General features: G+C 39.4%; 1 protein-coding gene across 1 annotated transcript in view; it reads left to right on the top strand.

Annotated features, from left to right (window-relative positions):
• The window catches only part of col25a1 (collagen type XXV alpha 1 chain), a 215,690-nt gene that overhangs the window by 133,227 nt on the left and 58,361 nt on the right, over positions 1 to 24,102 (top strand). The window contains exons 4-6 of the mRNA XM_030162535.1: positions 477 to 484; positions 16,599 to 16,625; positions 18,813 to 18,839. Coding sequence (XP_030018395.1) covers positions 477 to 484; positions 16,599 to 16,625; positions 18,813 to 18,839 — 62 coding nt within the window. The remainder of the gene's footprint in view (positions 1 to 476; positions 485 to 16,598; positions 16,626 to 18,812; positions 18,840 to 24,102) is intronic.

The raw sequence follows: 24,102 nt of genomic DNA on the forward strand, positions 1-24,102 counted from the left end.
AGCAGCTGGGTACCTTCTTAATAGGGACCTAAAGACCTAACATGATTTGCAGTGTTCTGGGGAGCCCTGACGTTCATTGGCATGCAATCCTTTGAGCAGCAGTAATTGGAAGAAAGACTAGTGTCACCTCACAAAAATGGGGGCATTTTTTTTTAACAAGCGTGCAACCCCTTGTAGCAGTGAAACTAGAGCCACTTACAAATGTAGGGCATTGTTGGACCAACAGTGTGTTTTTCACCTCTGGTCTGACACACACATATTTTCCATATTCTGCATAGTCAGTGAAGGCATTCTGAAAGTCATGCATCTTCATGAAATGTTCCATTCCAAAGAACATTTTTGCAGCACGAGTCTGATTTCCCATCTTCCCTTCGTTATTTGGATGTGGTTTCAGTGGAACATTGATGATCTGAGTCTGTTTGATTGCTGATTGAAAACACTAACCATGTTTTTGTTTTTGTTTTTTTTCCTTCCAGGACCTCCTGTAAGTATGCCTGCTTCACATCTTTTCCAGTTGTTGCCACAGGAAGGTAAAAACGTCAGCACTGTATGTTCAAAGAATAGAAGTTTCTCTCAGTATGTGCGGTCATGAGGATGGCAAATGTGCATAACCGGACTTCTTTCAGTGATCGTCAGAGTAATAGTAATGGTTAAAATGGAAAAGTCATCTTTAAGACACTTTTATATCGGTACTGTTCTGCATTGTTTTCTAAGAGTAGCATTCGTTTCTTTGCAGCTTAACATAGTATGACTCATATTGTAGATTAATTGTGAGAATGGTTTATTTTTCTTTTTTTCTGTTTATATTTTGGAAGCCAATAAAGAAAAGAGGAGAAAAAAAAGAGAAAACCCAGATAAACAACCCAGCCTTTTAATGTTAAAATGGATAACAGAGTCCTGCAAAGACTAAAAAACATGCAGAAATAAAATTTTTAAAGACTAAATTTGAGTTCAGTTTGCATATAAATTAAATGCAAAGAAAATGCAAAAATATCAAAGAAAAAGAAAATTCAGTGGATTTTACTCTGTGACATGTTCATAAAGCTGGATTTATGTTCGGGTGTAGCTCTGATCACGTAGGTACACCATATCTAACGATAGCATTATATGCTCTTGCACTCGAGCGTACCGTAGCGGCATCATTTTGAGGAAGTGTTGTAGTTTCTCCTCCAAATCGGATGGTGGCAGTTGTGCTGGTATAGGCTGGTTATAAAGATGAAACTCCACTGGGCGGAGTTGCTTCCATGGTTTCGATATCTTCCATCAAGAATTTCCTATTTTAGAACAATAGCAGCTGACATGGAGCAGTGTCTTCACAACATCGTAGAAGTCTACAAAAAAGTATTACAGGGTCAAAACACGGTATTCGAAATCTCTCTGACAGGACATTTTAGAGACAAATTTGATAGATTAGTGTTGCTACATGACCCACATTTTTACTTTTAAATTAATTTTTGCTTTAGTTTGACCATAAGGGATTATCCAAAACAAGGAGCTACTTTATATTGAAATAAATGTTGGAATGGCAGTCAATTAAAGTTCGCTTTCTGATGGGACATTACTGTGTTTTGATCCTATAGTGTAAGGAATGGAGAAGGAGGCAACATAGGAGATGGGTCGTGTGACTGCTGAACGAAAATAGGTTAACCAATGGCGTATTACTACACTCATCAAATAAAGGCACAATTTTGTTCAATTATGTGGGTTTATTAATGTGCATAACCACACAAGTTTTTGAGGAGCAAAAAGTAACAGACAAGAACAAAAGTGAAATAAGTAATGAAAAAAAGCAGATGAACTATATACAGCAGAACCCCACATTTGTTACTGTAAAGCCCTGATGTCACATGATCATAAATTGGCCAGCCAGGAGGGGGTGTCTCTGCATTGAGGTGCCGCATAGTTACAATCTGGAAGAGGTGCACGTCAAGGCTCTATGGGCCAACGTCGGGCTGTCCAAAGTGACAATGTAGGTAGTGACGCACGACCAGCTGAAAAGATGCAATGGAAACAGTATTAGCAAATATGACTGCAACGTGCCTTAGTTTAATTCAAGAACATATCAGATGGAAATGACATCAAATGCCATCATGTGTCAGGAGCAGCAGAAACAAATGTTACATAAAGACTTTGACAAATCCTGTAAATTCAGAAAAAAATTGGAAGATCTTGTAACGATATTATGTGATCCAAAGCAGTGGTTTGATTCAGGATGGAAGACCGCTTCAGGTTTTTGGACAAAATACATCTTACATCTATCAGCTCCTCAATCAACAGCCCAGGGAGCGTCAAACCAGGAAAGTTTTAAACTACTATAATGATGTGCCAGCTCAACAGTAGTGGATGGAAATGTATAAATTCCCATTTTCTTTTGTCAGTTTTTTGAAAATTGAGGGTAAAAGAGTGGATCTCACCAGTTAATTGCACAGGGAATTGCAGTGTTTGCACCTGCAATCTGTTCCATTTTTTTGCACCAATTCACAAAGGTTTTTATGCTCACGTTTTTCCCCTTGAGTGTAATTCACACTTATTTTTTGTCCAAGCTTCTTGTGTTTAAGGTGTTTCTCTGCAATTCAGCCACAGATCAGTCCATAATGAAAACAGAAACCCTCTTATTATGTCTTTAATGACCAGACTCACGTTCACACTTTTAGCCTGATAGAATGTCATATAATAACACAATGTACTGTCAGGTACATCAAAAAATCCTGCAGCTATTAATGTCTGAAATGCAGACCTGCCTGCAAGTCTTCTATCCCTAAAAATAATGTGATGCGTCACTGAGTATATCTGCAGAAACATTGGTATTACTGATGTTCTGGTTGTGTCACAGTTCTTCCAAAACTGAAATTTCCATCCATGCTAATAACACTGGTGCGATGCTGGCGTTTTCTCCTTGGCAGCATCATCCTTTATGTGTACACACACACAATATTTTGGACTCATTTAGTTTTAGGCCTTCAAAAACTGTGCAGTCCTTTTGCATCTGACCCTAAGTTAAAATTTGCACTACATCCAGATGGGAATCCAACATCCGACGCAATATTAAAACCATTAACAACTTAAAAACCACAAATCACAAATTAAAATGGATGTAATACACTTTTAAATAATTGATTGAAAAAGCATCTGATTAAGAGGAATTTGCTGTTAAATTGCACCGCACATTCTACAGTATGTTATTAAAATAATTTCTTTGCGTGTCTGTTGGACTGTCTACTTTTTAATGTCCTTGCCACCAGCTTCTGTCGCTGCCAGCTCCCTGCTCCCGAAGAGATTATCTCACCTCATTACCCTGCGGGGTGATCACAGATTCACTCCCCTTAACAGATGGAAAACTTCAGAGCTTGCCGAAAGATGAAGACAAACCCATACATATTTAAGCACCCGCGCTTGAGATAGTTCGATGTATAACCAGGTCAAGCGGGCACTGTGCGTGTGCATTCATATGCGTGTGCTCTGTTAAAATTATTTATAGGCCAGAGGCAAGTGTGATTGAATAGGTGTAATAGCATGTGCAGAATGAGCCGTAAAAGTCGTAAGTTAATCCTTGGAGCCTTTCTAAGACACTCGCTCCCGGGGTTCTGGGATGTAAGTAAGTGCAGGTGGTCTCCCTTCTCAGCCTCCTTCGCCAGGTCTCACATCTGACATATAAAATCTCACTGTAAGACATCTCAAGAGCCCGTTGAAGCCCAAGAAGTGCTGTCTCTGAAATATTCGTACAGCAGGAGAACTTGGATTTACCGGCAAATGTATGGGCCGCCTGTTTTTTAACGACTTTGGATCGTTCTTTTTCGGTGTGAAATGGTAACTCCAGTTCACAAAGAGGGCCTGACTATGTTCCAGTTGTGGCCAGCAAATCACTCTCTGATGAAGTCATTATAGGTAGCAGAAGTGGCCGTAAATGCGGGGTATGGTTCCCAGTTTAACTGTAGGCAGAGAAATATGTTTCAAGCACCAACCAGACTGCAATAAACAAAGTACAGACCGTGACTCCAAAAAAAAAAAAAAGTAGAATTTCTTTACGTCTTCATTATGATCTAAGAATGACTCATCCAATGGTTACAGAAGCTGTTTCAGAAAATATAAAAAAAACGCCACTGTCTTCAGAAAGAGACAGTAGTAAGTGATCTCATGTGGTTTCTCATTTGGTATGCCCACCCGGGGGATGGCAGGGGACACGTCGACATGAATATTCAAGAGCTCCTTCTTTAACTCTGGGAACACTGTGTAAATTGTACACAGGCCTCTGAGCCAAACAAACCAACCCTGCTGAAGCCATTACATATTACATATCTCTGTGACTTGGTCGTTACTCGAATGGACAGCGGTTACAACAGACAGACGGAGAATAGGCCTCCTCAATCAAATCACGAGAGATCCTCATCGGTGGATTATGATTGGCGATTAGACATGGAAAAGTGATTTGCTTGTATTTTCGTTTCCCTTGTTTTTCCGTGAGCTTCTATGTCGGTTTCAAACGATATCGCAGGGTCACTTGTGAAATGATCGGCCTGTTCAAGGGCAATATAGTGGGATAGCTTCTTTTTTTTCCTCAAGAGGGATTGGAAAAATATTATTGGAGATATGTTACACACACAATTGAGGTGATTTCCAAGTCTCGCAGCATTTACAAGAGGAGAAGTTTACCTTTACTTGCCACTGAAACCAAAGAAATGTTCTTTCTGTACACAGAGGTTAGTAAGGTTTGTGGAATGATCAAGTCTTTGCTTCTTATTTTTTATCTTATTCCTCATCTTTCTGCGGCTCCTCAAGGGCAGCCTGTGTCAAAACATCAACCCGAAGAACCCACCACTGTGTGTGCACACCATTTAGCACCAATCAAGCATAAAACACCATCCCCAGGGCTGCTCTGGAGTACCCACTAACACCACCGAGGGACTGTACTTTTTTAGCACACACACTGCATGCCATACTAGATTAAAATTATACCGAAATAGAATGAGACTAGCATGATTTGAAATCTGGTCAGAAGGAAAATGATACAATGTTGGAAATATCAAACCCACTTCAGCCGACTAAGCATGCCTCTGTACCACACTGGAGCCTCAAGCCAGGCCAGTTACAGCACATGATCCCTTGCAAGAGTTCAGCCATGTTAGCGCTGAGGTAAATAAGGCTTGTGTTGCTCCTGTATCTGGATTTGACAAGTAGTCGAATCAAATCCCAGCTTCATCAGGAAACAGCCCAGTTTCCAGCTACTCAGGTTGAGGATGATCTGTCACAACGCATGAATAATGCAGCTGCGGTGCACAGATTAGAGGCATCAGGGGGTAAAGCAGAGACTCAGGCACCCTCTACTCTTCATCCTTCATCAGCTATTCACGGCAGCTTCACACCTGTTAATAAAACATATTCCGGCTGGACTTTGATCAGATTTACCGGATGGAGGTGGAAGAGTTGTCAGTTTATTTAGAGGGAAAATGCAGTTACAGTTGCGTGTTGTTTTAACAGGAGAGATGGGAAAGATTTAGGTAGGCTGATTATTTCATTCATTTTCTGAACCACCTTGATAGGGTTGCTGGAGTCTATCCCGGCTACAAATGTGCAAAGGCGGAGTACACCCTGTACGTGTCACCAGTTTGCAATGCAATATTTAACTAATTGTATAAATGGAACGTAATTGTAACTATTGTTTTGGTTTATAATCAGGTGGTAACAAAGAATGAGCCATTAATACAGTCGTGGGAAAAATTATTAGACCATCAAAAGTCATCACAAACAATGGTTATGCAATCAAGTAATAACTCCTGTGTGTATCATGTGACTAAAACACAGAAAAGAAAACATGGAATGCCTAAAAGCACTGTTTTTGTCAGTACAATGCCATAGATATTGATGTAAGAACTGAAGTGATTTTGGCTATTATCTAGACAACCATGGAAAATGGATAGATATTAGCTCTGAAATTAAACTATTAAGAGATATTTTTGTTGTTATCATTATATTTGTCCAAACAAATGTACCTTTAGTTGTACCAGGCATTAAAATGAACAAGAAATTGAGGAAAACAAGGGTGGTCTAATCATTTTTTCTGCAACTTTATGTAAAGACAGAGAAGATCGATGGTCAGTAGTGAGAGATCCCATTGGATTATGCATAATTTACATGTTTGTCAATTTAAAATGTAAATTTACCAGTTGCGAAAGTCGCAGTTTGTTGTATAGATAGAAAAGTTACCATCTAAATTTCGGTGAAAAGGCTCAGTGAACTGTATGTCTCAAATGCCACCATCACCAAAATGACCATTTACTTAACATATTTCACTTTGTTGTTTGAGATTTAGGTGAAAATCTATCAAAATAGGCAGAAATAACTATAAGTTTGGTCCTGTTGATGCTGCAGAGGCATCGTCAGAGACTGTGAACAGCTACGATTATGTCAAAACTTGCAAATTTCAGTTGCAAAATCTTTAGTATTTCTATTTATTTATGGCCTGATATTTCAGTTTTACAGCGAACCACAACTTCTAAAATTGTCTATTTTAATCTCTAATAACCATCATATTTGTAAATGATGGCAAAATTTAAACAGGATAAAAATTTATTGTATTTCACCATTGTTGTAACAATCTTTTTTGGCATAAGTCATTTCTGACAGGGAATGAAGGCCACACATGTTGTATTACCATGTTTCTACAGAAGTCCCTAACAGACTTTCCTTTCTTTTTTTTCTCTTCTTTTTTTTTTTTTTTGTGAGTTATAAACCAGGTTTCATCCAGTGTTATGGTGCATTACCGTCAATTATTGTGTCTGAGTGTGGACCCAAGTTAATGTCTCCTTAAATCAAAAGTTCAGCACATACTATAGACAAGAGATTTTTTTGCATTTTCTGCAACCACTGTAGGAAAAGGTAGGGGTGTATTCAGTTGATATTGCAGTCTGCTTCATTAAATATCACACACTGATATTACAGTGTGTATAGTTTGCAGGTAATCTGTACTTTTTACTTTTCTGACCACATTTACTCATATGGTCAAAGAATATATCAGGCAAATGAGAACTAATTTTTACATCGTAATGAAATTAATGTTCATTATTTTCAGTAAATAATCTTTGTGTAACAGTAATATGATGAGGTTCTGTTAGCTTTGCACATCTGGTAGAAATATCACAAGCCAACTTTTTACTTTTATACATTTCAGAGCCTGTATTTTTTTACTCTTACTGCTTTTACCAAGTTTTTAAATTAAGTGTCTGTACTTCTACTTGAGTTAAGAATGTATGTTCTTTTGCCACCTCTGGTTTTTAACAGATAATAGTCCTCAACGTTCTTGCCTCTGCTGCAGAGGCCACACACAGCGGCTTTGGCAGAGTTTCTTAACACTAAGGAGGCCACCTAGGGGTGAAAATGGATCTATCTGACATGACAGCGTTTATTTGGGCTCATAAGGGCAGCATTGTCTGAGGAGGCCTACTGGCACTGGATGTGACAACATTAAGAGTTTGACCTTTTTAGATGTCAGTGCTGTGCTCGCGCTGTGCCCATCAGCAGCAGTTGTCTGTCAACAAATGACAAGAGGCCGGTCCTGGGCCAAACGTGAGGTTTACTCGTAGTGATTGGAAGCAGTCAATCACTTTCGCTGGCTGAGCAGACCGAACATTGACAGTAAAAACGAACTGTCACTACCTTAGAATGGTATAACAATTGGCACAGTATGAATGTGATGCTGGAAGCTTTAAAAAGTGCATGACAGCTTTTTGATTAAGAGGAATTTTCCCCCCAACTCACAACATCAAATGACAAGAAATGTAGAGAGGCCAGTATGTGGTTGTAATTGAATCAACAGAAGAAGTACAAGAAATACTTTTCCAAATGGAATATTGTCCCTTATTCAGCAGTTCATATCCACGACAAGAACTTAGTGGGTCAGAAATTTGCTAACGTATTGTACAGCAAAAACATAGGCTTAGACATTTGGTTTAAATGTGTAAAATTTGCTTAAAGCTGTACAAATGTCGTCTTTTGTTGGGGGAAAAAAGAGACTCCAATTGTGGATCAGGATCTCCTTTTTTTGATTTGCATCCTGACACTCTGCATATGTAACACACACCTCTGAATAATCCTCCCATAAGTTTCATTGACAAACATGTCTTCAGCTAGGCCCGCAAGAACATCCAACACATAACAACAAGCAGACACACGCTCACAAACACATACACACACTTTAAAGTCATTTTATGCTGGCTAATTGTGATACGCTGTGGATATGGGAACCAGATGCCATTCCCAAGTCAGTTTTTCAGTGTGGTTTTCCTATCCCTGCCTAACCTCTGCGTCCAGATTCCCCCGACGAGCACCAGCCACTTGTGGTCGTCCGATCCTGCCCATTCTGCTCTGATTACTCACATCCCTGTCCTCCATTAGTTTCCCGCCTTGAAAAAAAGTTTCCCTGGGGCTCGCAGCAATATGATTGAGGGTTCCCATGCAGAACTAACAGATGGAGGTGTTCCTATAGATATGTGTTTTTCAACATGACTGGTGCTCTATTGGAGATTTGTGCTGTTGTTGTTGTTCGAAATTGCCACAGTCGCACCCAATCATGCAGACAGCAGGTTTTCAGCTGCAAATGTGCATTTTGCAATTGCACGACCACCACTTTCACTCTTGCATTACAGAGGCTGATTATATTTGTAGCATGCTTGGAAGAAACCTTATGAGAAATAAACCTTGTTTCATAGTCGCTCTTCTTTAGTACGTTGATTTTCAATGTGTAAGTCAGGTCAAACTGGATGCAAATGTTACTTAAATCTACTTTTTTGTTGGCCTGTGGAGCAAACAAGTGAGTAAATCAGGGTTTAGCCCTTTCAGATGCTTTACATTGGCCCTTTTCCCACTTTTGTGGTGAATAGCACTCCTCACCTGCCCCTCTTCACTTAGTTGTGCCCTGTCAACACTTGGTGCCTGGAGGATTACTTTGCTGAACTTCCTGTGTACACACATATTTATTAATATTGTGTGGCTGTGTGAGAAAACGGTACGGCCATAAAAAAAAGAGGTTGTAAAAGCGGTAGTTGTTGGCCTACGCTCTCAGAGATGCCAGTGCTCCAGGGTGCGATGATTGGATCCATGTGGCCTACAGTTCAGGCTACAGCAACTGCTGCCAGGCCTGTTGGCCCGGGTTCTGCTACAAGGATATGAGGTCTGTTTGATGGATTGATTTTTCTGGACCTCGATACGTTCAGCAGGTCACCATGATGAAAACTAATACAGCAGAGTCCAGACGGAGGTTACATGCAGATCCCTGTTCCTGACTTTTTGTATCTTGTTGGATTAGGTGGATTGCTTCACAAGATTGTACCAGCAGCTCGCAGCCAAACCCGCGAGAATTATTTTGCTCATGTCAACAACAGCTAAATCAGTGGATGCAAGCCAGCCAGCCAGCCCCTCGTTCTGCACAGTCTAGGGAGCACTGTCAAGCTTTCATCCATCACGTTTGGAGAAAATTACAGGAGAGCAGGAATGTGAAGAATGGATATTCAGTATCCTGACTCCTATGTGAGACAATCTGAAATTAGTCTGACACAAGTGAAGCACTTCTGGGTTTCTGCATGAAACCCGCCTGGATATTTCAGTCCAGTCAGTCCTTTTGACATCTTGGCTTTGGCTATATAGAGTAGGATATACTCAAAAGCGAAGCAAAACAACAACCAATGCATCTACAAGCCAATGAACAATTTATAGATCAGTACATTGTTGATTGTGTTTACATGTGCTCCAGTATCCAGGTTATGAGGCTTATCCTGATTATGATCATATTTGGAACATTGAGATTACATGGAATGTAGAAATCTCATCATACATATCCATGTGTACATGATAAATATATGTATACAGGTTACTGATTACTTCCTGCTGTTTGTTTACATCACAAACCAGCATTTTATTCTGACATTCCACTAACTCTTAGCCTAACTTTAAATCAATTTGACTGTGGCTGTTGTAGATGCAGCCTCTTTGGTGTATAGCAGGCTTAACACTATGAAATGGCAACGTTGCCTTGCGGATTTGGTTTGCTGTGGTTCTGCCAGATAGCAATGGCAAATGAGTGTCAGGAAATATTAAACATTTCCTCGACTGCCACCGCGTCGGACGACGGAGCAGTAGATTAAAGTTACGCAGCCATGACCTGTAGGATAGAGTGGGGAGGAAAAGAGAGAAAACTTTCCTTTTATTGTACTACAAGTCAGATGCTTCTACTGCTGTTGTTGTTTTTGTTTCTGTTATGTCATTTTCCTGACATTGCACCTGTGCAAACACCTGGCAGCTGTCAGAAACTGCGATAGCATCCTCTCCAAGCTCGACCTTATCCGGGTTTCTGAAATCAGGATATGATGTTTACATGCATAAACACAAAAACAGGATATTGGACTTGAAAAAAACCTGATAAGAACCAGGATTTTGACGTCCATATAAACACACCCTGTGAGTCACAGGCTCAAAATACTGAATGTATGGGCCAAAGAACCATTGAGCAGTGGAATAATTAAAAATAATATCTAATCCCTCACCTTCCAAGAATCAGCCCACACAGAACATATGAAAATTCAGTTATACGACAGTTTCAGTCTTTGTAATCGACAGCTGGAGCCACATATAAAATGTACCTCAGTGCCAGGATCATTTTCCTGAACATCATTTACTCTTTCCTTATAATATAAAGTGAAGTCAGTTACATTGTCAGATTTGAATGGCAGTGTTCTCCATGTTGTTTGTGGGTTTGGCTCCAGTCCTTCTTGCCTTTTTATATTTCCCTGCAGACCTTTCCATATTTCTCCCACACTGCCTTTGAAAGGTGGCAGGGGTTTCCTCTTTTGTTTCATACCAACAGCTCATTCAGGCCATGGCAGGAGCCAGTGGTCACGGTTTGGCTTAAAATGAGAAGCTACACATGTATCTGGATGGGGGGAAAAAAAGCTTAATCCTCATCCAGTGGTCCACCATAAATGCAAAGATATCATGCACACAGGATGTTCTGTTACAAATCATGTCATGATGGAAGTTTGACAGGGGACTGCCCGGCATTAAGCAGCAGAAGATGTGAGGCTTACCATCAGCGTGATATGTGTCATTTTCAATCAGTGAATGGACGGCTTCTGCCTTTTTTTTTTTCACATACGTATGAAGGACATGTCTCTTTCACTAAGATAAACCTGTTACTCTGAAAGAGAATTGACCCCGATGCGACAGTAACAGTGATTATTATGTGTTTTTGCAAATCCAAACACATGCAGTAAATCCACAGCAGAAAAACAAGTGCAAGCATATGTTTATAGACAGTTGGAGTATTGCTGATAAATCACATTTATGATTATTGTAATATGAATATAAAAATATCACAAAAGACTAAACTGTGATGAGTAAGACAAATAGAAAATAATGATAAAATCTGTAGTTTGGGTTCTACAAAGAGTCATGTTATTTTGGGCCAAAAACTCATATTACAAAATTAAAATGTAATTTTTTGTACAACATTTCTTGTCATTTAACATCATCTGATTTAAAGGTTGATTATGCAAACAGCAGCTGCTGCATTTGATTCAGCTGCTAATTTTGACAGCTCTAGTAATCTTGGACTTCCGAGGGTGATCAAAAATACCTCCTGGAAATATCTAAAGCTTTCAAGTTGGTTATAAATTACAGTTCAAAGGAGGAAAATGCCTAAAAGTCCTAAGACCGACAAGAAAATGCCCAAGGCAAATGAAAATGTCGAAGAAACTGATGATGCTAGTGACGAAGATGCTACAACAGGTAATGCTAGCTTAGCCGTCTAGCATAGTACATTACTAGAAGGCATTTCATCGCTATGCAAAGAGATAATGGCTTTCAAAAGAGTCATAAAACATGAACTTGGTGAATTTAAAGAAGTAAAGAAAACTCTGAAAGATGACTTCAAAGAGTTTAAAGAGGAGATGCTACAGAAACTTGAGAATTAACCAGAATGCTAACATTGTCGAGGCTCCGACACGCATTACAGACCTCGAAGCAGTATGTTTGGAAATTAAAGCTTTCTTAATCGTAGCATTTTCTTCATAAGTCTATCAATACTTTTTCCTGTTTTAATATTTTTTCTAGAAAAATTTCAACCTTATTCTTGCAATATCTGAATTTGTATATCCTCACAGAGACCCTAATAGGTGTATTGCTCCATAAAAACATGTTCACAATCATTTTTGTCACTTATTTATTTAGTGGGTATTTGCCGTTTAGTGTGGGGGTCTGTATAAGCTTTGTATCTATTAAAGCGGAAAAATGTGGGACCTGTAACTTGGCGCTTGTGTTTATGATCGCAGTCAGATCTGTTCTATACACCTATTCACAAACACAAACATGCCTAATAAGGTTTTGCATCTAAGTACTCTTTACCCTTATTTTGTGTCAGGACATCTAGTAGATGATGGTGTTTCTCAGCACTTCAGCCACAGATTGGTCCGTAATGAAAATGGCAAAAACCCTGTCTTTAATGAGCAGAGACACAGACACAGAGCTCTTCACAATCCAGCGCTCATCTTCAATAGGACTTCACGTTTCAACACAATCTACTGAAATGTCCATCAAAATAAGCTCCAGCCAGTAATATAATTCAAGCAGGCTTGTTTGATCATTGTCAAATCTCCTAAGATAGTATTATGCATCATTGACTATATCTGCAGAAACATTAGTGCCGATGTTATGTCTGATGTCACTGCCAGGCGTGTGTTACAACATCTCCAAATCCCATAAAAAGTTGTGTGTATTTACCCAATGTATAGAAACTGCAACTTCATTATAAACAAATCAGTCAGGATTTAAGTTTGCAACTACACTCAAGAATTTTAGGATGATACGATATAAGGATATGTAACAAAGCCGTTTGTCAGTACTCTGGGGCACCATAAAGGGGGGGTAAAACATGACAAATTCATGGGGCCCAGCAGTCCCAGGGGTACCAATAGATATAGGAAGTCCTGAAAATTTTGTGTAAAATTTCTGAGTAAAAGAGAGGCATAGGAGCTGGGAGTTGGGCGTCCAAAGTTAAGTTTCCGTGTCACACCAGTTACGGTGGTTACAGCACGTACAGAACGCATCCCCACATATATATAGCCCCCCACCCCTCACGTTTCACGGGTCCCATAATTACTAGCAGCACCCCAGTCAGTACTTCAAGTATGAAAACAAGCATACTGACCTGATATCTTCTATGCTGACTGATTTTGTGCACGATGTGATTAAACTTTATTCCAATATAAGCACTTATATAAGCTTATTTGCATCAAGACGGACTGATTTTGCACCAGATGTAAGAATATTCCCCAGTTTACATCAATGCAAATGATGCAGGCCCTACTTTAATGGAATGTGCGTAGCGGTGCAGTTTGCAGAGAATTCAACTATGTGCAGGTGTTTTGTCAATTACACATTTTTCACTCATTTGCATCTGTGTTGAACATACAAGTGCTGTGTAATCCTTGGTGCATCTGGCACTTGGATATTTGCATATTGCAAGTCATATCCTGATCAAAGTGAAACAATGTTATTGCACATCACAAATTTTCCCCATATTGTGCAGGTCTAACAACTATGCACTCAAGAAAACTGCCAATATTTTGTAATCTACACCCTGCAACACTGAAATCTGAGTCTTAAGAGAAGGTAACTTAATAATGTGTGGAAAGCATATTTTAATCAAACAGAAACCAGCTGATGAGCCATGGAGCACCTGCTGGAGGGAGGTTTATTGAAATGGAGCCAGAGCAGAAGCTGTAAAAAGATGTGAAAAGCACACAGGTGCTGATTGGGAAACTTCCTTGGGGCTGATTAAAACCACAGAGCTGCAGAGACCGTCTGACAAATAGATACCTGCTGCAGTTGCACTGTGGTACAGTTCGCTCCTTTGAAGCAGTCTTTGCGAAAGAGCTGTTTAATAGTCTCCATAAAAGACCTTTGCTGTACGCACTAAACTTTTTGGAAGAGCTCCAGTGGATGCTGTCTGTCCAAGTGATGTGCAAATGATGGGCCGTATAATGAGCAGGTGCAGAGTGTGCAGCAAAATCATTTCCATATGCTTTACGGCCAGATGGAAGATGGAAAGGAACAAGGTTTTTGGGCAAGATACATTTTAGTATGTCAAAAGTAACATTCCACATACTATGAAGTATAAATGTTGCTGAACGACATGAAGTCCCTTACCATTTTTTATTTGATTGATACAGTTTAACAGGCATGATAGATTTATCAGAATATGCTGTTTAAAACAAGAACATTTGTAATACATATATCACTCATCAGATTGCCTGATACCCTAACTAAGTCCAACAAACCTCTAAGGAAATTAATCTAAAACCCATGACTCCATTTGCCTTACTTTCATCCACATCCACCCAGTATAGATGTGCTTTTTTGCCCTTTTATGGAATTTCAACATGGATTTGATCAGGTTTCACTTTGTTGTTGCAGTTACCATGAAACAATCTAAATTTATTGAAATGCTAAATCATATAAAGGAGAGTTTTCATTTCTTTCCACAAACACTTGGTGCCCAGTCATTTAGCCCAGTATTTTTCTGTGCCAGCTGTTTCGTTTTGTATTTTTTGGTGCCAGACACAGTACGTAAAGCAGACTTGTGTAAAAAGCTGCTGCACCAGATATATTTATGTTTTTTGCTTTGCAGCCATTCATATGTTCGCAGTAACAGCTTGTCAATAGCCTCCTATTGTCCAAAGGCAATTTTCCTTCACAACAAAAAGCCTGCACTGATTTTCTTTAGCTGCTTTCCTTTTTCTAAAACTGGAAACTTGTTTAGCCCCTCTGGAAGGGCACTACATCATTAGAAAAGTAAAAGTCACATTTGATTCCAATAGCCTCTTTTTATTCACCCCCAGGGAGCTGCAATCGGAAACATTGTTTTTATAATGGCAGAGTTTGTGTTTACAAGTGTGTTGTGGCTCTTTTTAGGGCCAGACTAGTAAGCAGCAGCAGGACCACCTTCGTAGAGGTGTGTTGGATTAATGATTGTGTATTAAAACGTATTTCCCCCCATCAACTTTTCTTTGGACTTGCTGAAACAAGTACAGTCACTTTACATTTGAGTAAATGGGACGATGCAAAGCAGTGATATGCCGCAGGAGTTTGCTGTGCAGGTTCACAACCTCACAACCAAGGCGAATCGGGCCTAGTGCAGATCCATTTGGGAACACATGCACTACTATACATAAACGAAAAGCTACGGATAGTTAACTGTGCATCAAAAATAATGTCCAAAGGCACTGAGCAGGCAGAAACCTGGCTGCAGCTCCCTTCTCCCAGTGCAGTGTGGTAGAAATTGGCTGAGGAAAACTGCTGGCCTACCTCTGGAGCATTTCAGTTTTAGACGGTGCAATAGTGAGCCAGTGCAGTGGAAGCCTGTCTGTCTGTAAGCCTTCTATTCTGGGTCACTGGTCTATGGACTCAATGGAACAGCATCCAGACATGGGTCTTAATATAATGCCATCAATCTATGGATTAGTGTCTGTGTATTTCCTTCTGAGTCCGATATCACTGGAAGCAAACCAGTCAAGAGAAGTCGTCACTGCAGATCTATTGCTACAGCTTTAACAGTAACAGCTGGACTAGAAATCTTGCAACTTCTGAATATCTAATGTGAATGGCAGCTTAAACCAACAAATACCCTCAGCAGATAACTTTTCATGTGGAATTTAAATTACCATTGTTATACATGGCAGAGCAGTCTTCCCTGGTTTCTGAAGTGGCCCAGGATCAGTGCTGCTAAGCGGGTGGTCAGTTAGTCACTCTGCTGACACTGATCTAATACTGATTTTTCCAAAGCTGGGTTGTCCAAAAGTTCAACCTCAGAAAAGAAGGATGGAGCCCAGTATCCTGGGCTCCATTCATCAACAAAATGTTAAAGCTCCTGTTTTAAAACACAAGTTCGTTAGGCTCAGGCGTACAGATGCACACCTCATCGTCAAATCCTCTAGTTCACCCATGATCTTTTACAGAGCCCACCCAGGAGCCCCTGATGTTGATTGACTGACGTTGGATGCAAGACTGCCTCGCACAAACTGCTGTGTAAAAAGAAAGGGGAAAAAGTGTTCCTTTTGTTCAGGGCACACTTGTACTATGTTCTTGCCAGTATTTGGTTGGAGATTGCTTGAGTTGATACTCTAAGTAAACACAGGCTTGATTCGAGCCTGTTTTTGGTTTTAATTGTGTGTTTGTACAAGCCCTGATGTCTATGATGCATAAGGTACATGTTCCCAAACTCTGACAAGGCATCTTAATCAAATGCTGAAAAAGATGTCAAAAAGTACACAAAGTTAGTTTCATCAAAACTCAATTTGTTAATCTTTTGATTTCACCATCTCTCTCAAAGTTCACAATGTTTGAGCTTCATTTAGTTGCTCTGTTTCTTGGCTAACCTGTGTGATGACCTTGTTTTTTTCACAGTTTGTTTGCACTTAACTTATTTTGCAGGGTCCTTGGGGTTTTGTCTCTGTCTAATCTATTTCATAGCAAAGAAATTATTGTAATGATTGATATAGACAGCTTTCCCACACTTTTTAACAATCTCTGACAATCTTTTTCTTTTCTTTTCATAGGGCCCTCCAGGTCCAAAAGGTGAAAAGGTGAGTTATTCTATAGATCTTTGGTGATTATCAGTGTTCAAAACCATCATTTCAAATATTTCCTTTTATTTGCTTCCAACTCAGAGTAGTCCAGGTTAGTAGAGTTAAGTGTGTGTTTTTGGTTGCCTCACAGAAAAGTATATCACAAATATTGTATTTTCGGCTGCAATCTACATTCGAGTTACCCTGACCTTAAGTCTCAAACTTTGAATATTTTAATTCTCTTGACATTTACAAATCCACCGCTCAGAACATTAATGACTGAAAGCCAGAGCCCGAACTGAAGCCCTTAAATGCTTCGCTGAGCATTCCTCCATAAAACAGCAGTGAAGCATGCAAAATAACCACACTGTCTCTTTTATAAGTCTGCAGGACTTGGGGACAAATGTGTGCCTGTGGCTTCTCTTTGAACCAGTGAAACCTAAGAGCCCTTGATTCACAATAAAGTTGATAAAGTCCCTGCATGACTTTTAATAGAAACAGGTGACTGTAAGCTCTTTTGAGTGCAAATTTCTAAAATCCTACTGGGAAAGATCAAGACCTTGGAAATAGTGGAGTTTTACACCCTAATAATGAATAAATAAGGAGTTTGCATTTTTTATGTGTCATGAGCAACAGTTTGGGCAGTAGCTGATTATATTTGAAGTTTCACTGTCCTATTAAAAATGTAATAAAAAAAATAATTGCTTTTCTGGTAATGTGTGAAATGTAGGAGGGTTATCTAGGAGGATTAGGGCCAAACTGAAGATAAAAAATACATACAATATTCCAAGATTAAAGTGATACAAATGCAAGAAATTTTTAAATTGTAATATTTTGTTATAACTTTATAGGAATAAACTCATAAAGAAGGGGAAACATTGTGTTTCTTGCATTAAAATGAGGAATGCAGTGTATCTCCTTCAATTACACTTGAGTATAGGTTTCACAGATAACAAAAGACTGAGTTTTTTTGGGCTAATATCATAGTATCATTTTTTTTCTCATAAAAATCTGACAAATTATGACTTTATTCTCATATCATCATGAGCTTTTTTTCTTGATCTATGACAGCTTTATCCTTGTACTGTTTCTTGAAATATTATGATTTTCTTCTCATAATATCATATCTTATCTTGAGTGTGGCCTTAATTCTCTTGAGCATGATTGTCAATTCATCATATGTATCAGACATACAGAGGAATCCAAAAACCATTTCTGTCAAACCCACAATGCAGGAGAAACCCATAATTCAAGGGATAAAATGCAGACAATAGAATACCTAAGGGTGAAGACAGCAAAATCCTGATGATGTTGAGTGTCCATTGTGACAGCTTCGAGTCCTGCTGATTACTTGCATGTTGATGCTTTTCACATGCGCCACCTCATCTGCAGTTTAATGAAATGAAAAACAACTGCATTCACTCTCCCACCCAAGATGAATGGAGCATGCATCAGTGTGGTCATTCACAAATGTTTTCCCATTAAATCTGCTTTTGGAATGAGCGCCCAATGAAAAATTACAAAAATTCCGAGAACTGTTTTATGTGAAGCCGCTCAGGCATTACATTTACGTTTGTTTGAGCGAGACTCTTATCCATGTGTGATACGTTGTCAGGCTGGTTTTACTCCTGTGGCTGAACTGTAACTCAGCCAACAGGAGAGTGGAAGAGGATCAAATTAGAGGTTTAGGGATGTTCAGTTATCTGATTCTAGACAGATTAAGGTTATAATTCAATGTCCAACGTTTAGTCTCCTTTCATTTATTTTAAACAAAAGTGTCCTTTTTCATGCAGATTTACACTGATGTGATAAACTCCGCAGTCTTCACCGTGCAGGTTGATGGGAAACCAAAGATCTTTGTAGTTTCTCTGTCTCGGAGAAAAGGCAGAGCGCCAAATATCTCTGGGGCATAAAATCTGGCCTGGCAATGCAATTCACCCACACTCACCAAACCCACCAAACCTCACACCACTACTTTCTTTCTCTCATACCCAATTCATGTCAGTCGATGTTATCGTAAGTGATTTTACTCCCGACCGCAAAGAATAGTTTAGGGTTCCTGTATTATTTTTTTTATCAATATGGTCTGAATTATGCCTCTGCCCTGTGATTTTGGTGTGAGCCTCAGCTTATTAATAGCATTGTGTGTTCAGTGTCTGTTTGACCCTCACATTCAATACAAATTCTTTCTCTTGCCTTCTGCAGGGGGATCAAGGCGACCAGGGACCACGGGTATGTGGTTTACTTCTTGTGATTAACAGATGAATGTGACTGTGTGTCTCTCCCCAAAAGAATTGTGGGCAAAAAAAAAGGTTTGAGATGCATGGAATTCCTGGGATAGTGTTCCTTCCATCTGGCCAAATGCAACAAGCAATTTCAGCACTGCTCATTTCCAAATCAAGAATGGGCAAGCAAACGTGCAGATACCTTGGAAGGCATAGGGTGGTATAGTTTTCAAGATGCAATGATCTTTCTTTAATGCTATATTTTCTTCAAATTGAACATGAAGAAAAGGTTTTGCACAACAGCAAAGCAAGACAGAACTCTTAATCGAAGCTGAAATCAAAGGCCGACATTCACTGTTCTCCGTAATTACTAATGATTTACTTCAATCTTCAGTGTGACACAGCATATTCAGAACTTCAGAACTTTAATCATTTCCAGCACCGTACGTTGACATTTCTATGAAAGTGCAGCTTCTAAATGATGATGTGAGTGCTTTTCTGTGCTTGACAGATTCTGAAATGAATTGCTCTATCTCCACCTAGCAGCCAGCATGCCCTCATTTTTCACAAATAATGGTTAAAAATCGGTCCTCTTTAGAAAAAAAATAAAAAATGCACACACTATCACTGCACAGGTTTGTTTAAAGTAGATTGCATTAACCAGGTCCCTCGAGCACAATCATCCACACACATAAACCTGTTTTACTTCCTCTGTATTTGCTGTTATCATCAAGGCTAAATCGCATGGAGTCACAGTTATTTTCAGTGTCAGAAATGGATTTTCTTGAGGGCACAGAGCATGGAAAGTTCATAGCGTAAGGACAAGTGAACCCACCATAACACAAAGGTTTGTCTTGTCACCAGAATACCAGCCATCTCCCAAGTGGATCTGATCCCAATCCTGTACCGGCGCCCACCCAGACGTTACTAGTTTGCCCATTAACTTTGTCAGCTTTCCTCCAGGCCAGTTTCTTATGATGTGGAGTCAATACAAATGACCTTCCCTGTGAAATTTGATTAGTGGTCTCAAAGTGATAAAGCAGACCTCTAATATTACACACTGGCAGTTCTCAAACAACAGCCAACTTCAGAGATTGTGGATCTGGTGTCTTCAAAGTTTTACTAGTACCCATAATAAAATCTGCCAACGCTTTTTCACCTCTGTTATATGCTTTAATTTTTAATGATATAAAAAGTATTGAATTGTCTTTTGAACCACTGCAATGGGGCAGGAAGGAAATGTATTTGCACTCTACTTGCTTTGGCTAGGGTAAAAAAATCCCTGTTCGGTTCAGATTTCCTGGTTTTGCCCATAATTTGTACCCTTTTAACCTGGGAAATGGAGTCATCTGTCTCTATCAGTTAAATGATTTATAGTTTGGAAACAGCAGTGTGGCTGACAGATTTGTAACAGAGGCCAGCCAAGCCCTATTTGTCTCCCAGAGTAAATAAATAAACTGCCCGCTTCGAGATACAATTTCATTAACTTCCAATTACAGAAAAAAAGTTCTCTAACAGGTACAAATTAACACGCAGTCACAGTTCCATATGAAAGACTACAGGGGCATGAAACTGTATAGGTCACCACTAAATCATATTACCTCCCCAGAATGGCATATTGACTTTGCACATTAAATTAGTAGGTAAATGTAGTGGAACAGTATTAGAATGATTTCCCTAATAAATGAAGGCATAACAGGACAAGTGCTGCCTGACCTTGACTCTGTCTGTCTGGAAATGAAGCTCATTTTATGCTCGGTATTGACTGTGAGCAGAGAGTCAATTAAAGCCATATGGAAGAACATGTAAACAACAGCGCGCGTCTAGAATATGTCCTCTACACACTGCAGTCCACTGAATGACAGAAAACCTAAACACATTTTGATTTAGATTTAGAATCTGCATAATGATTTAATGCTGGGACTATTTGCGTTTTCATGTACAGATTCAGTTTGGGGGAAAAAAACTGAAAACAATGTTTATTAACTCAGCTTCCACCTTTATTACAATGAAAGCTATACAAGATGATAATAAAATGACATTTCACCTTATGAAATAGATTTTCTCACAATAAACACATTTGGCAATCTTGATTCTCATAATACATTCAATAAAAGTTGGGACAGTAAATATTTACTACTTTGTAATGTTGCCACGTCTTTTCACAATATTTAGGGATAAATTGATGAAGTGTTGCCAGAGTAATTTTGTCTTGTTCTTTATGCAAAAAAGTCTTAAGGTGTGCAACAATATCTTAATTTATTTTGCAGTTCAAGATGCAAAACACATTCTATATCCTCTGGAGACACAGCAATGCATGTAGGTGGCAAGAGTTTCACAGCTTTACTTGAAAATAAATAAATGCAGTCCACTACAAAGGACATTCCATTTAAAAAAAAACAAAAAAAACAGAAAACTGAACTGCTGCATTATGCTGTTACCAATCAAGACAATTATTTAATGCAACAAAAAAAAGAAAAAAAACTTTTTCTTTCCTGGGTGTCAGGAGGATGTAGGAGACAAATCTGGCTTTGTTTCGAATCAAACTGTTTTTAATTTGGTTAACTCATTACTAGCTATAAATTTTCCCTGTTCAAAGAATTTCTTGAATCTGTTGCAGGCCTCAAAGTCAGGAAGGAAATGAAATTCACCATACAAAGCATGAAATGTGTTCCAAAGTAAATTTTAATATCACTGCTTGCTTTCTTTTTCAACTTTTTATGATATGGGGTTATGCAATATTTGTTTTATAGAATCAAAACCAAAAAGACAGCGTGAGAGTCACCACATGGACAGCAGAATTTCCTCAAAGACAGCCTGCTCTCCACATGTCAGGGTCAGCTATTTGTCTGGTCCAAAAGTCAAAGGTCGCGTCCCAATGACAAAGGTTAACCAAGCAACAAATAATAAATTGGCCATTTTTGACAAACAAGTGTGTGGTCACCATTCACGCTCAGCTGGTGGTACATAATTAACAGGAATAACTGGCTATTTGTTTCACCCAGGAAGGTGTGTGGTCTGTTTGAGGGATGGCACTAGCTACAGCTGTCAGACAAAGGTTGGGTCACTTAGAGGAAAAGATTTACCCAAAATATTTCATGTTTATCCAGCACTTTTCTTCTCAGATCTTGGGATTTGACCAATTTGCAATCGTCTTCCAAAATAAAGAGTCTATGATTATGTAATTTCCAGGATTTGACTTTTGAACAAAGAAGTGTTTTACATTTCTACTGTTTGCACATGAAATCAGAAGCCTAAAAATGAATTTCACTGGAGATAAATTTGATGTGCGAGTCTGTTGCCAAATCTGAGCCTTCAAATTAATGGATTATTCCTCTCTTAAATATATTAAAGCCATCTGTGTATAAAGTCCTCCTCACATATAGATGCTTCAAACAAACTCTGCAGCCTGTAGTTGGCTGGGATGTTTTGTATGTTTGGTGTGGTTGAGGAGATGCTGGTTCTGGCTAGTGTTCTATGACGGCTGTTGCTGATTGTCTTCATATCTGGCTTTTTGTTTACTACAGTTGCAGTCGTCTTGCTGCAGGCAGATACATAGCAATAGAGCTCCTCACCAAACAACCAACATCCGTTTTGGGGGAGAAAGCAAAACAGCAATCTGTGAATGGTTAGGATTCCCTATCAACCACCATGTCATTATCATTCTCACACATAGACATCAGCATAGAGGCAAAGCAGGGTGAGCACTAACCCCCACCTCATCAAGTTTTCTCTGCTTTCTTTAATCTCCGGCAGATACAGATCAAACTTCTTGTCCTCCTGAGATAATCATTTAGCTTTCCACATTTTGCACACACTTTGGTCAGTAAGGGTGCACACATGGCTATAGCTTCTCACAAGATATGGATTTATCAGAATTGTATGTTTCCAAGTTTGTCATTTAATCTTAGCCATGCAGCTTGTGTGACATCAAAGTCGTGAATATGTCCTACTGGGAATTAGAAAAAGAAGTAGCTATATTGGAAAGAAAGAAACAGTCCAAAGCATGGCTTTACTTCACAAAGACAGATGATAACTGTGCAACTTTTTGTGTTGCCGCTTATTTCAAGCAGAGAAGCACCAGTGAATGTATTCAGCCGATAAATTAGCATCAATCGATTGTTTGACAAAGTATCAGTATCAACAGAACTTAGCTCCAATAGTGACGGCTACCATTAGGATTCTTAGTGTTTAATTGGCCTTCAATGAGCTCGAGATGATTGTTCACGCTTTTGTGTCTTCTCGCTTAGACTACTGTAACAGCCTGTTTACATGCTTAAACAAGAAGGAGCTGGCCCGTCTACAGTTTGTCCAGAACTCTGCTGCCAGGCTTCTGACCCGCACAAACAGGAGAACCCACATCACTCCCATTCTTAAATCTCTCCACTGGCTCCCTGTTCTACATCGTCTTCATTTCAAAATTCTTGTGCTAACTTTCCGGGCTCTACATGGCCAGGCCCCTGCATACATTGCGTCCCTGATCCAGCCCTACAGCTCGACTCGTAGCTTGCGGTCTTCAGGACAGCACCTGCTGATGGTTCCACGCACCTGTTTTAGCACATGCGGTGACAGGTCTTTTAAAGCTGTGGCACCACGTCTATGGAATGACCTGCCTCTACACCTACGGTCCATGGACTCTGTAGAGAGCTTTAAAAAATACCTCAAAACCCTCCTGTTCAAAAAAGCTTTTTAGTTTCCCACCTGACCCAGGACCACCACAAACTGATTACACTCTATGTATTCATCATAAAGTACTCCATGTGTCGTCCCCCCTCCCTTCCCCCAGTCTCTCTATATCTCTATCACTCTCTCTTTTCTCCTCCTTTACTCTCTCTCTTTAACCCCAGCTGGTCAAGGCAGACAGCCATCCCTCAGGAGTCTGGGTCTGCTCGAGGTTTCTGCCCGTTAAAGGGAAGTTTTTCCTCGCCACTGTCACCAATCACAAGTGTTTGCTCCTGAAGGATTCTGTTGGGTCTCTGTAAACTTGATTTCATTCTGATTTGAATTGATAAAGCACTTTGTGCCTCTGTCTGTGAAAAGTGCTCTATAAATAAAATTTACTTACTTACTTACTTACTAACTGACTTTGAAGAAAATTAATACTTTCCCGGAAAGGTGCCACGTTTTTTTGCAGTTTTATATAATTAATGAACAGAGGAAACACAATGTCACCAGTTGGCATCTGAACTGCCGTTCTGAAGCCAGTAGTTTGAGATTTGACTCCCACAATGTAGGCTTTTTGGAGCCAGATGTGACCATATTTGGACGAA

The sequence above is a fragment of the Sphaeramia orbicularis genome, chromosome 18, assembly GCF_902148855.1.
Source record: "Sphaeramia orbicularis chromosome 18, fSphaOr1.1, whole genome shotgun sequence".
In the NCBI taxonomy this organism is placed as follows: domain Eukaryota; kingdom Metazoa; phylum Chordata; class Actinopteri; order Kurtiformes; family Apogonidae; genus Sphaeramia; species Sphaeramia orbicularis.